This window comes from Aspergillus flavus, chromosome 3 (assembly GCF_009017415.1).
Source record: "Aspergillus flavus chromosome 3, complete sequence".
Lineage (NCBI taxonomy): Eukaryota > Fungi > Ascomycota > Eurotiomycetes > Eurotiales > Aspergillaceae > Aspergillus > Aspergillus flavus.
The window spans coordinates 165,791-179,544 of record NC_092407.1 but is presented as its reverse complement, the minus strand read 5'-3'; the positions used below and the strand labels follow the sequence as shown (position 1 = coordinate 179,544).

Genomic DNA, 13,754 nt, shown 5'->3' with positions numbered 1-13,754 from the left:
GTCATGGATACTTCATGGTAATGTGATAGCTTTCGTCATAGGATCCACGGTTACAGAAATGATCTACTGTTGAGACAGCTATTCATTGGATCGGTTCTGGGTCATACGTCGTCGCTGACTTGGTATGAGATCATTGAGTTTCAGGCGTTCGTACTTTGGGTCTATGAATTCCAACCAAAATATGATTTTCTATGTGTAACAGGAGACGTATATTCTCTTCATGACAGGCAATTTCTCAAAGATTGCGCGTCTAGTTTCTCCACGTACATTAGATGACAACCAGTTATAGACACATTGGGTATCTGGTTGAGGCAAATTAAAAGTCAACATACACAGCAATTGATTTCCGCTTGGATGACATACATGGCGGGTAAATAGTTAGCATCAATCAGAAGAACGCCGGAAATGCTTCGTAAATCCATGTAAGCGAGGCCATCTTTTCTTAGGTGACTCTGGGGAGCGTCTCTTTCTCTCCGGCGCTGTATTTGCGTGCCACATCTCTGCTCCTACACCATTCGGTAATACATCCCAATCTTGACCACCGGTGATCTCACGTGCGATTTCAGAAGAGGACGAGCCAGGTGGTCCTTGAGAGCTTGTGTCTCGTGATATACACCTTGTTGGCGGTTCCGATCCATCGGAGGAATACATGTCCGCTGGGGAGGATGGAATGAGACCACTGAGCTTCGACCGCCGGCGTGCCGTATCATCGGAAGCCCTGGGACTAGGGGATAGTCGCTCGGTGCCGCTGAGGCATGGCACTGATAGCGGCTGGACATGGGAGGTACCCGAGCAGCTCCGGAGAAAGGGGATCAGGATCGACTCTCGTAGTAATTCGTGCATGTGTTGAACGGCATTATCCAGGAGACTCGGTGGGGGTATAGAGTCGTTGGTTTTGGTGTACTCCAATAGCTCCTCACGGGTTTCATTTGGCACATTGATCTCGCGCGGTGCGCCGGATTCAATGTATGTGTCTATGATGCGATCCCATACTGTTCGCAGGCGCTCCTCGTGCGCTCCATCTTCACCACATGCCTTCCCGTGATCTTGAAGCCAGTCGTATGTCTTCCGGTAGCGTTTGGCCTCGAGGATGAACTCGAGAACTTCGAGACAGTGGTTTTGAGCGAGGAAGGCAATGAAAGTGCCGAGTGTGTATGGGACAGGGGCTGTATCGTTAAGGATCTCGTCAAGCTTCGGACGCAGGTGGTAAAGGGTTTTCGATTTCGATTTCATGGCATCTGGTGAAATCCGACGAGAGTTGGCTTTCACTATTGAATCAATGCCTGCGACATGGTTCTCTCGTGGGAGGATACAACGAGTCTTATATAAGGTGAAGCGTAAAGTCGTCAAAGGCGCATCTCAAGGCTTTACTGGCGTGATGAGGGAAGGGAGAAGTGCGTGATATCCTTTTGCAAGATGTAGATAGCTTGGGTGCCTATGACCGAAGAGCAGATCAACGTTCCATGGATCGATCGGCCAGGTAGGCCTGTTAAATGGAAAAGGTTGTTATAGGCTGGACATATCCGACCGGACCCAATCAGAACAATAGTGAGGTCAAGAACAAGCGATCGAAGGCATTGATTGGGTTGAATGGAGCCTTGGGTCGAGGCTTGTTAGAGGACGAGGGTGTTAGCCCTAGTTGAGACTGACAAACAACTAGCAACGATTTTGACGACGTCGAAAGTTAATAGGACAGTATGAAATTGAACGTTTGGCTTTCGATTGGAAAAGCCCCCGAGATTTAAGTGGGAAAAAAAAGCCAGAGAAAAAGGGACAAAATTACGTTCACTGGCGTCATTTGGGTATTTGCGCACGAAGCATGTTTGTGCGCCAAACACTAACAGCACTCATTTTCTATATGGAAAGTATCTAAAAGGCACCTTGAGATGAGTGGCTTGGTGATGATCCTATCCAGAGCAACAATATCCCTGACACCTGAAGCTTGAATGTAATAAACTTTTGACCTACTAGAATATTCCATCACACTCCTACGTAATGTTATCCGTAGACTTGCCCCTGACTTTTACGACTGTGGAATAGTTGGCATTCATAATTGGAAGTCGAAGCAAGTCGCTCCTCAGAAAATCGATGGAACAATATATAACGAAAAGTTGTCAATCGACAGATGGGCTGCATGACGTATGTGAGGGATTTTGTGAACCTAGTAACTCCAGGGACACAGTTTAAGGCAACAGTGTAGACATTATCCAGGAAATATCATTTCCGCCTGGGCTACACACGCCACTGACTTCACTAGCCACCGACAGGTGTGAAGGAGCTGATTCACCACACAAGATCAATTCCAAGCCTGCCATTCACAATTAGAAGCGGCGCATGAGCGACTATCAAGAGTTGGGTGCTGGAGGACATTCGTGGATGCAGTCTAGGGACCGAAGACAGTGGGACAGCGGAGTCAGGGTGTCGGATTTTCCGTGACGAAGCGGTATTAACGGGTAGGGTCCGGAAAGAGGCTCGGATAAGATGCGCATCAGTGGGAAGATATGCAGATTATGTGGATTAGTTTCTCCATATGATGGGAGTAAGTTGACCAGATCCTCGTGCTCATATCTAACGCTTGTCAGTGTGAGACAGTGTTAAGAACGATGATAGGGAGGAGCTGCTAGAACTGCAGACAGGCGACTGAAAATGGACAGTTAGAACCATCTTCACGTATGTATAGCTGGTGGATTCGCCTTGGTAGCAATCATGCGAAGCTCGTTACTCGAGGTTGTGCTGATATCCGACACTCCGGAGAAATGATATCCCTGCCACTAGTCCGTTTAAGGGACGAAGCACCGTGTCACATCAGCTGACATCAATATCCCTCGATTGGAGTTTGACAAGATCATGTTAGATTCTTCCACATCTTCTTACGAGGACTCAATAGCAGTGCCATGCAGTTGCTTTCAAGCCGAGCAAGGGATTTCTCTACCAAGATGCCTCATTACATATGTATACTCACCGGATACCTCACAATGACATGAACATTGACCATAGCCCACACATTGTCGAGCTTTCGAATCTATGATTGTATAACTAACTACACAGATGTCGACATGGCCAAATTTACAAAACGAGATATAGCGCCTTCCGACATAGCGCGGCCTTACCTTCACTACAATACACGTTGTCGCACATCTAGACCTGTCTTCATCCTACGAATCTTCTAGACAAACAGCCGAATAGACATACTGACACAGAAGAATGACTGCCAAATCCACCTCGAAGACCTCTTTTGATGCGAGATCCAGACTTTCCTCTCCAATCGTTTCTTCCCATACCTTCTCGGCGAACGACCAATCCACACTGAACTCTTTGGTTTCACTGTTCAACACCCATGGCTCGAGTTGAACTTACATCCGCAGAACCCACAGTACTACCTCAATCCGTATTTTATACCCTTTCCCGGCCGAGATTGATCTTCGAAACACATCTCCGCGCCCATCTACCCCTACAGAGGTGGTTATTCGATCGGCACGGCCAACGAATTCGAGGACGACTGTCGCATCTTGCTGAACAGGTCAGAGTCTAGATAACTTGGTGGAGTGATGTGTAAATTTCCAATGGCGGTAGCCAACTCAATTGGACGAATATGAATGTGTACTGGCCTGGGTGCCCGGGCGCGAAGGCCACGAAGCGTGGCTTGGATCCCGATCGTGTATTTGAGGGTTGTAATAGTGGAAGGTGGATATGACCGTCTGTCTAGCTACAATTGTAGGATTACAAGCAAAAGGAGGCGAACGGGATATTTTGGTGTATCCGGAGGCGTAGTTACCTTTCGGAACAGAGGAGGCAACGAAGAATAATTCGGGGCCTTATTTGGACTGTACGCATTTATGGCCTTCCACTTGCTGTGGTCTATACGTGGGAATCTGGCGGTCTTCTGGGTTTGGGTGTAGACTTTGCATCTGCAATAAGGTCATCTGGTATTATTATAAGGCACTGGGCTACGGGTCTTGCAGATGGCTCCACGGACTTCGCGCGACAATGGGCGTGCTTTGACGTTGCTCAAGACCTCGCCAACTACCTGGAGAGAGTTACAACGGCCCAGTGACGCCGTGGGAAGCTTGGAGTAGATATTCGAGTATTAAAATAGATGCCCGAAAACTATTTGTTAAATTATTAACGTCCCCTCCGCTATTAGAAATCTGGGAGTACTTTTGAACCCAGCCAAGCCGTACACTTTTATGCACACGAACGAATTCTATAGGACTTCTCTGGGCCCGCGTTCTAAATTCCCTTCCACGCTGGTCATCCCATCCGTATTATTGATCGCCCTTTCGATATCATCCTGGAGTTGGGTGAGACCAGGCTTCCGCATTTGAGCCGATGGCGACTCTGTCGAAGAGGATTTCCGTCGCGAGCTCAGACTATAATCCATCCACCGCGGAGCATGGTATCGCAGAAATTGGCGTAAATAGGGGAAAGAGCCGCATATGATGATGGTGTTGGCTTCGATATCGCTAAAGGTAGTCATATCCATTAGGACTATCCCAATATAAAGTTTAACCTACCAAGAGAATGATTTAGATGGTGTCCCCAACTCACATGAATATAGCTGCTAAAGCGATATCACGCGTCTGGTCTTGCGACGTGACCAGAGGCATCAACGTTGCTAAGCGCACGATACTTATACTGGTGGTTCTATAAGAGCTAGGTAAGTATTGCAACAACCAACTGGTTCAGTAAGGCCACTATTTATCGTGACACGCTCTCGGCCCCCTTTTAGACATGCTGGATTGGGGGAAGTTCACTTACAAGAATCCAACACCAAACATACAAAGCACCCCTACTTTTTGAATGACGGGTAGCCGGAGACCCCATACAACGGGGATCGGAAGCAGTAGCAATATGACATCACTGATCGTGTTAGTGATAGCAGTTGCAAGATAGACTCCCGCTGTGTTGATGCAGGAGCCCGTCGTAATAGTGATGTCCCAGCTCTTTTGAATAGGGCTGCAGCCGAATATCAATGCCAGAGGAAGTGCCAGACTATATCCTGCAATTATGAAGCCGACCGCGTATATAACGTATACATAGAGCGTGTGCGTAGCCTGTAGGAGTCGATAGTAAAGCATAAGCAAGGCGAGCTTCGCAAAGGCGAGAGCGGGAACGTATATGACTGGTGCTGCCAGCATGCACTATACCAGGGAAAGCCCGGCGATTAGCGATCGAGGTGCAATCCACGTCGCATATGGATTATAGATACCTTGCGAAACCTACTCAGCACGGATAGCGGGAGTTGCGAAATGTGGTAGCCATAGCCTGCATGTTCGAACCCATCTGAAGTGATCTTAGTGACCGCATACCATCTCACTTGAATGAGGTCTTACATAGGATGACCGCTTGCGTCCCTAGGGAAAAGATCTAGTTGCAGGTCAGCACATGTTGATGTGCAATCAGAACATATCGACGGTATATACCCAGGCAAGAATCAAGCATACTGGCCGCTATCTGTTAACTATGCGCTCAAAAGGAGCATCATGGGCTCCGAAATATCGACTTACCGTCATCCCACCAAAATCTTCTCATCAGGCGAATCTTTGTATATATCCGCATTATCAGGAGAGGAGTGTTAATAGCCAAACCGACTCCAATGAGCACGCGATTCGCTGTTTGTAGCCATGGCTGAGAATCGTCCATCACAGCGTGTATGAACCCTCCACCGTCACCGTTGGGGATTTCTGGTGGAAACCCCAAGCTCTGTGGTTGCACGGAAAATTCATGTTGCTTTCATTTCAAAGCGCGCGAAGCACAATTTTGGTATAGGAACCAAGGGATAAATATGCTTAAGAGCGCGGGTGGCGAGCGGTTTGCCTCCGCTGTTGACGCATTGACTTCAGCCGTCCTTGCTGGATGTAACCCTAATTAGTGTAGCACATCACCACGCAAGGAGGTACCTCCAATAATACGAGCAGGGACCCAATTCCGGATTTCCTCGGCGTAAGCCATGCGATAGATAAACATAGATAGCCTTTTTCTGGGTCTACGCTTTTCCACGACGTGCACCTTCAACAACATGCGATTGGGGGTGGGCCACATGTGACAACGAATTTGAATCAAAGATCTAGATCATCTTCATATACTTTGCTCTCCGCCCTCTACGAGTTCAGTTCCGTGTTTCCCCTTCGCATTTGGCATTACCGTTCTGGTGGTTACCTTTGGCAGGTACCAGAAAACAACCCCCGACTTTAGCGCTGAGCTACTCCGTGTACTGTGCGATTGTGTGCTTACCATGTAAGGTGGAGAATTTGTGACGTGTCATTTACTTGTCCGGAAGTTTAATTACAAGCCATGCAGGAGAATATGGAGGCCCCGAAAAGCGAAATGCACCTTTGGGGATCGCACTGGGCGGAAAAGGGGAGAATCCAACTTAACTGGAAGGGAGAGATGCCACTATTGAAGGTTACGCATAACTAAGCGCCTTTGAGGAGGATCATCGCTTAGCTCTTCCACTCGTATGGAATCTGATCTTCCATTGACCTCGTGCATTGATTAGTCGTGGAGTGACAAACTGCCGGGGTGGCCATTGCCAAAATGATGGTTGAAAGCCCCATGTATGTGATCAGTCCAAGTAGAGGCATGCTATGCTGGTATTGGGACCTTAGATACGGAGTTTATGTTAAACTCAGTCGGTCCTGTCTACTCCGTATTTCAAGTGATCGCTAAAACTAGGGATCCTGCGGAGATAAGCCTGATAGAATGGGACTCTGAAATCCAAGTCCGACGATGCCTCCCCAATAGAGTTTTTTCTTGACGGTTCAGGGGCAAATCAGGCTCAAAGTTTGACCGTCCACTGCTGCTATTATAAAAAGGCCCCAAACCTCACTTTTGTTTCCATACCACTTCTGAGCTAATGTGTCCATACTGCTCTTGGCACGCGGACCGATCGACAAACCCTTAATTCCCCAGCGGATACGGCATACTTGGACTTTGGAGAGCTGGCGGGAAAAATGTCATCCCATGACTGTTCTACTGTGGATATGGTGAACAGTAGTTGCAGTTCCCAGGGTAAAGATCGGACAGATTAGCAGAGTTGTAGGGTCGGTTGTGGGAGTGGATCCCACTTGTCGAAGAACACTACGGAGTACGTCTGTATTCTCTGCACGTAGAGCAAGTTGTACGTATGCATGGCCTAGAACTCCTAGCATGGTGTAGTCCATATTCCTGAATGGGTACTCAGAGCCAGCACCCGCAGAATATACTCTGTACCATTGCTGGAAAGGAGGGCACGGTGCGAGGAACTCATCTAGTGGATCCCAGGCGTGGAGAAGGATGAGGGGTACAGCAGCTGGGGCTGAGCGCCTCACACTAGCGGCGTTGGTGATCGCCCAGATCTCCTTTCCCACCCCCTGGAATGGGAAGATACAAGTGGATCCAGCAGGCCACCCACTGGATTGGGTCCCTCGAACTGGTCATGAGACCTTTTGTAGGGCATTTTTTCGATATAGGCGCGATTTCTCAAATCCGCTGGTAAAACAGCTCTACCGTAGGACCACCTGGAATGGACAAGGCTCAGGTGTCGAGCTATTGGGTTGGCATAGGCAACGGGAATGTGGATAGGAAAGAGAATGTCGACTGGATGGTGCTATGCTACGCTTCGTACAATGGGCATAAGACTATTTTGGTATTGCTGTGCACATCTAAGCTGCAAGACTGCCTAGAAATGGAAAAACTTTCAACATGTCAACTATTGTTACAAATGGATGGGTGATATAATGGGTGGGAAATTGTCCCCTGGTTATCTCATAGAGCGCCACTGATAGTCACCATGCATATCATCGGAACCCTCTCCATAACATCGCCCAAATATTACTGCGTCTCCCGCGCTGGCCCTTTATCGTCTGGGGTCCGTGGCGACGGAAATGGACCGAGAGTCGCACCAAGCTTGATGAAGATTCCGTTGGCGCACATCCCGCATGTACGAGATTTGCTCGGGGGTCCGGTCCCGAACGACATAGCGTGGAAGGTCCTCCAGCATCTGTCGAATCCCACAATAAATCATGACGCATACTGCAGCTCCTAGGATGATCATGCCAACAATGAGGCTCCCATTACCATCATTGTCGTCCTTGGCCATGGTGCTATTATCGCGCTTGGTGTACCTGAAGATGATGTATACAACGGTCACAGATTCGGATGAATTTGCAGTTTTCCCGCAATGCTTCGAAATAGACTGGTGTGGCAAGATGATCTTGGCTTGGCGTAGCGTAGGGCCTGTACAAGCCTCCACCACTCGTGAAGTTCACCCGTGGCTTGTTTTGAGATTGAGCAAGACGATGGACCCCAGAGACGTAACGATAGACTCAACGGTGTCTCGTTGCCATTCATTCGAGTGTACCGGCCGATGTGGGTGTAGCTATCAGGTACTGCTATGCGTGACAGACGTGCAGAGAAGATCGAATCTACAGCACGCTGGTATGGTTATTTCAGCTTAGATGTATGCTCTCTTGGTGTGTATACGGACGGTCATGACATCCGAGCACTTACTGGATTGACTGTCTGAACGATGTTCAAATGCAATGACAATCGGTGTTAGAGAAGTCATGCTGAACACCACGCCACTTTCAACCATCTTATATTCCGTACCTTCTTGCATCACTCCTAACCACCCATGTTGATATGGGCGGCAGTTTTTTATGGCTTCAAATTCCCTATTTTGGGTTAGTCGACACATAGGATGATGTCATGTTCCGAAGGGGCCAATGTCAATCAGGCACCCAGGCAGCTAGTCTCTATCCAGCCTAGCTTCTGCTATCTTTAAACGTGACTGCGTTGAACATCTGACCGGCCCAGACACCGTGTTTACCCATTATAATGGTAGGATTTCACATTGGTCGCCCAACAACAGGGCAACAGCTTAGCGAGAATGGCCGAGGCCTTCGCATACTATCGCGGGGCCGGGTGGTCGGCAAAGATTAAGTCTAGGACAGGATGTACGACGTGCAAGTATGTGGCCTCCTTAACAGTCTTAGAATGGCGTGTTCTGACTGCCATCTCCGTTGAAATTAGAACACGTAAAGTCAAGTGTGATGAGACAAAACCGCAGTGTGTACGGTGCAAGGGCACCGGCCGCAGGTGCACATACGCCGTGAATCAAACTCATACACGCATCGCCTGTCCGCCGACGCCGTCAATCGGGAGTAACTATGCCCTTTGCGATGTCGTCAACCATGAGTGGCAGGAGCGACGCGCTTTCGAGTACTATTTTTACCGCGCAGGACCTGCGATTGGCGGTTATTTAGACCATCGGTTTTGGAAGGGCATCGTCCCGGAACTATGCCGATCGGAGCCCGCAGTTTGGGACGCCGTCATCGCCATAAGTGCTCTATTTGAAGATCCGGATCCCTTTATCGGTCCTCCCATGGTTCTTAAAGACAACAAATTGGTCGGGGAGCACACGAAGGCTGTGTCCTGGTACTCGCGGTCCATGGCACGCGTCCGACAAAGGGTTACACATAACGACTTCAACCCGCATGTAGCGCTCATAACCTGCGTCCTCTACATCTGCATCGAGGCGCTCCAGGGCCACACCGTGGAGGCCCTGCAATTGTATGAACAGGGGGCGCATCTCATTATGACCCTACGACAGACTTCAACCATGGCATACTATGAAGATGTATTGCAAGAGATCATAAAACCCATATTCTTTCGACTTGGTGCTGCAGCAATGATTTCAGGGGGATATCCGGTCAGGGAGAGCTTCAGACCTGTAACTATGCTTGGAAATTCAAGTTTTGCGACCCTTGCAGCGGCCCAAACAGTTATGGTTGACCTAGTCACAGAAGCCTTCCTATTGGGGAACGAAGCAGCGAGATACCATGGTTTTCAGGGATGTGATAGCAATATCGAATCCTCCTTGAAAGAACAACAGGGCGCTCTGACGCTCAGGCTCGACAGTTGGCAGAGAGCTTTTGCTCACCTACAGGACCGAGAGATGGGAAAGCCTCCCAATTCTTCAAATATCGGGGCTGTGTCAACGCTGCTGACCTATCACGTAGTTGCTTCGATAATGACCTCCACCTGCCTCGCAGATAATGAGATGGTCTACGATGCGCAAATGGATCGATTTCGGGAGATAGTCAAACACGCCACATCTGCACTCGATGCATTCAATGTGGTTGATAGCACACAGCCTCCATTCACGTTTGAGACTGGCATAGGCCTGCCGGTGTTCTACACGGCAGTGAAATGTCGGGACCGTTTCCTGCGCCGGAAGGCATTGAGTCTTCTTCGACGAGCACCCCCGGTTCAAGCATTTTTCAAGTGTGCAGCATGGGCCGCGCTTGCTGAAACAATTATCCATATAGAAGAAGATCTCGTTCCAGTTTTTACAGAATCGCACTCCCGGATTCCATCGGCTCCCACTTCTGAAGATAAGGTACTGGCATCGGATAGCCCCGTATCGGTCTCCTATAATCTACCCAATGCACCGTGTGCACATCAGATCACTTCAGCCCAAGTCGTTGCTCTACAGCACGACAGGGTGCCTTTGGGCGGTTTAGAGAATAACCGATCGGACTCATCCATGTGTGTAGGGCACATCCCGGACCACCGTCGTGTGCGTGAATTCGGAGTATTCCTCGCAGAGGCCAACAGTAGCTGCCCAGCAAATAGTAGTGACCGCTACAGCGAGCCAACTACTCAGTCTCATGAGCAGATCTTCCTTAGGTTCACGCGTAGACGGCGAAATGGGACCACTGCGCAGCCAAGAGTGGCAGAGTGCTTCCTACCGATGAAGTATGGAGAGTGCTAGATTAACTGGCCGATGTTATGAGATCATAAACTCTGAGATATATCGACAAAAGAGTGTATCACGTTCTAGATCACTTCGTGATAGCGTTATCTCCTTTCTTTGCCTGGGCTTTTACCTCCTGTTTGGGGAGGCGAGGGGAACAGGGGGATGTGGACGAAAGTAAGGGCAATGCAAATTATCCAGGGCAGTGTAATGTTAAGAGAAAGGGAACCTTAAACCTAACACTCGGTCTGCATGCCTAAGGCATAAACAGATTTGATCCCTTTGAGCAAACTTACATGGAGCATACAACGATTTCGCGGTACCTGGATAGTAATAAGCGACCTGACCTGCGAAGGTAAATGGTAGTGCTTGATTTTGACTCTCTTTTGCCACAACCGGGCTTATAGGCTGATGCAGAGCTTGACGTAGTGAGTTCCATTCCTCATCACTATGTCCGACTCGACAGAATCTTGAGGCACTAGGTAGCCCTCAATTTGTCGACTATTTTATCCAAAACAAGCAAGGAGACAGCCTCAAATGTCGCATTCCCAGATTCATCACACTTGGCGTATGGCTATATCTCTCGTGTCTCATCGGACTGGATACCAGCATCAATGAAGATATCGTGGCTGTGTGAATTGCGCTCTCTATAGGCTTATTATTACGTCCTTTGGCTCGCTTCAAGGGCTACAGCTAGTAAGGCACACGTGGCGGATTGTCGAAGCCGTGAGAGAATAGATGAGCCTCTCGGACATTTGTGACTCACTGCAGACATGATGTTCTTTGTCATCCTGCAGAACGGGACGCATTCGCAATAAACTTGAAGCTATCCGAACGAGCTGCTCGGATGATTGGTCCATCCGTCATCTTGACCTCGTATTCGAGACATGCTGCCCAAAAGGCTATCTCTCGATGCTTTCTTCATAGAGTTTTTATCGGTCGCATTAAGGCCCGAATGTCCGACTCATCACCACCTTTTCAGCAGGTACGCTCATGTCTTGCTGTTTTTGTACCAGAGCACCGGCTTATAAATCACCTATCACGCAAACCTTCAGTGCAATGCTGCGATATTTATTCATATGAGGAATCTCAAACTGAGTTGCTTGTCATTTCATTCCTTGTATGTCTCAATCTTTAAACCAGCAGACATTGCACGATGACAGAAGCGGAAAAGTCGGATATCGAAGGCTCGACGGAGAAGATCGACACGGATGTAAGGGAAAATGAGTATCCTAGCATCACGAAGGTTATAGTTGTCATTCTTGCCCTTTACCTTGCCGTCTTTCTGGTTGCTCTCGACCAGACAATCATCGGCGTAGCAATCCCGAAGATCACCGATCAGTTCAAAAGCATTGAGGATATTGCCTGGTATGGCAGTGCTTACTTCTTGACTTCCACTGCATTGCAGCCATCATATGGCAGGATCTACAAGATATTCAGTGTTAGTGAACCGTTGATATGAGAAACTTCATTTATTCGCCCGTCGCTGACACTCAATCGTTCAGGTCAAATGGGGTTTTCTAATCGCTGTCCTCATCTTTGAGATCGGGTCACTCATCTGCGCTGTCGCACCCAGTAGCACCGTCCTGATTGTTGGAAGAGCTGTGGCAGGTATTGGTGTTGCCGGTATATTCTCTGGGGCCCTGGTAATCATATCAATGACAGGTACGGACATCCCAATACCTACTTCCATACAACACCAGCTGACCTAAATAGTCCCACTGCCTAAGAGACCTCTGGTATTTGGCATGTTTGGCATGGTATGGGGAATTGCTTCAATTGCTGGACCACTACTTGGAGGCGCATTCACCGACGGTGTGTCATGGAGATGGTGTTTCTATATCAAGTGAGCCCTGCTCTAGATTCAATCGGATCTGGTTTCTCTAACGGCTTACAGCCTTCCCATCGGCGGTCTTTCCATTGCCGTTATCATCTTCATCCTGCGAGTTCCCAAGAAGAGCGAGTTTTCGGGGACGCCCGTCCTAGATCGGATCAAACAGCTAGATCTTATCGGCGCCAGCCTTCTCATCCCGGCCATTGTGTGCCTCCTACTGGCACTGCAGTGGGGAGGAAATAAATACCCATGGAATAGCTCGCGAGTTATCGGGCTATTTGTCGGCTTCGGACTCATGATCATCATCTTCACCTTCTCGCAAATCAAGTTGGGCGATCGTGCTACACTCCCACCGGGGATCCTGAAGCGACGATCGGTGTTATCTGCGACTATGTTCGCCTTGTTCTTCGGCGGTGCATTCTTCCTCCTGGTTTACTATGTCCCCATTTTCTTCCAAAGCGTGAAAGGATCGTCTGCTATGAAATCCGGGATCCAGCTTCTTCCCTTGATGCTGGCGACCGTCATCTCATCCGTCCTCGTCGGTGCATTCGTAACTGCTGCAGGCTACTATACTCCGTTTTTGATCGGCAGTACCGCCATTGCGGCCATTGGCACGGGCCTTATCACAACATACTCTGTGGACATCTCGACAGGCAAGTGGATCGGTTATCAAATTCTAGTCGGAGCGGGAGTCGGTGCTGGTTTCCAAATCCCCATGACGGCCGTTCAGACCGTTCTCCCACCCGAAGATATCCCCGTCGGAACGGCTGCTGTAATGTTCTTCCAGACACTGGGAGGCGCACTCTTCATTGCCGTTGGGCAATCTGTCTTCCAAAATGGATTGATCGACGGGATCCGCGAATTTGCGCCTACGGTGGACCCGCGTGCAATTGTCGGTGCCGGAGCAACGGAAATGAGACATGTCTTGGCGGCGTTGGGGCAGTTGGACCAGCTTGATGCGGTGATTCGGGCGTATATGAGCGGGCTTCGCGATGCATATCGAGTCAGTCTGGCCCTAGCGCTGGTAGCCCTCGTAGCCAGTTGCTTTCTGGAATGGAAGAGTGTCAAAAAGACTGGGCAGGAAAGTAAGAACGACGTGGCGGTTCCGGCTCTGTGAAGTTTGCCTCGAGTCTTTCTTGTAAGATGGGGAGCTTCTTATTCGTCCAGTAACATTACAGGCAG

At 49.0% G+C, this 13,754-nt stretch overlaps 5 protein-coding genes across 5 annotated transcripts; 2 read left to right on the top strand and 3 right to left on the bottom strand.

Annotated features, from left to right (window-relative positions):
* Nucleotides 1–384: 384 nt before the first annotated feature.
* rgsE (putative G-protein signaling regulator) lies at nt 385–1,233 on the bottom strand (the record flags this gene model as incomplete). The annotated part of the gene is made up of 1 exon (XM_041285177.1): nt 385–1,233. The coding sequence occupies one exon, from the start codon at nt 1,231–1,233 to the stop codon at nt 385–387; it is 849 nt and encodes a 282-aa protein (XP_041143921.1).
* A 2,852-nt stretch (nt 1,234–4,085) lies between these two features.
* F9C07_2281346 (uncharacterized protein) lies at nt 4,086–5,850 on the bottom strand. Its single transcript, XM_071510498.1, has 7 exons — nt 5,508–5,850; nt 5,424–5,443; nt 5,334–5,367; nt 5,210–5,283; nt 4,759–5,141; nt 4,549–4,644; nt 4,086–4,463 (listed from the first exon to the last, which is right to left on the bottom strand). Exons 1-7 carry the CDS (start codon nt 5,641–5,643, stop codon nt 4,205–4,207), a joined length of 1,002 nt encoding a protein of 333 aa, XP_071364747.1. The 5' UTR covers nt 5,644–5,850; the 3' UTR covers nt 4,086–4,204.
* A 1,106-nt stretch (nt 5,851–6,956) lies between these two features.
* F9C07_2210849 (uncharacterized protein) lies at nt 6,957–8,791 on the bottom strand (the record flags this gene model as incomplete). Its single annotated transcript, XM_071509657.1, has 4 exons — nt 8,491–8,791; nt 7,884–8,217; nt 7,394–7,499; nt 6,957–7,352 (listed from the first exon to the last, which is right to left on the bottom strand). Exons 1-4 carry the CDS (start codon nt 8,675–8,677, stop codon nt 6,957–6,959), a joined length of 1,023 nt encoding a protein of 340 aa, XP_071364746.1. The 5' UTR covers nt 8,678–8,791.
* A 78-nt stretch (nt 8,792–8,869) lies between these two features.
* Nucleotides 8,870–10,756, top strand: F9C07_4215 (putative C6 finger domain protein; the record flags this gene model as incomplete). The annotated part of the gene is made up of 1 exon (XM_041285180.1): nt 8,870–10,756. One exon carries the CDS (start codon nt 8,870–8,872, stop codon nt 10,754–10,756), a length of 1,887 nt encoding a protein of 628 aa, XP_041143919.1.
* A 1,138-nt stretch (nt 10,757–11,894) lies between these two features.
* Nucleotides 11,895–13,689, top strand: F9C07_4214 (putative MFS toxin efflux pump; the record flags this gene model as incomplete). The annotated part of the gene is made up of 4 exons (XM_041290606.1): nt 11,895–12,179; nt 12,244–12,403; nt 12,455–12,584; nt 12,636–13,689. The coding sequence occupies 4 exons, from the start codon at nt 11,895–11,897 to the stop codon at nt 13,687–13,689; spliced, it is 1,629 nt and encodes a 542-aa protein (XP_041143918.1).
* Nucleotides 13,690–13,754: the final 65 nt, after the last annotated feature.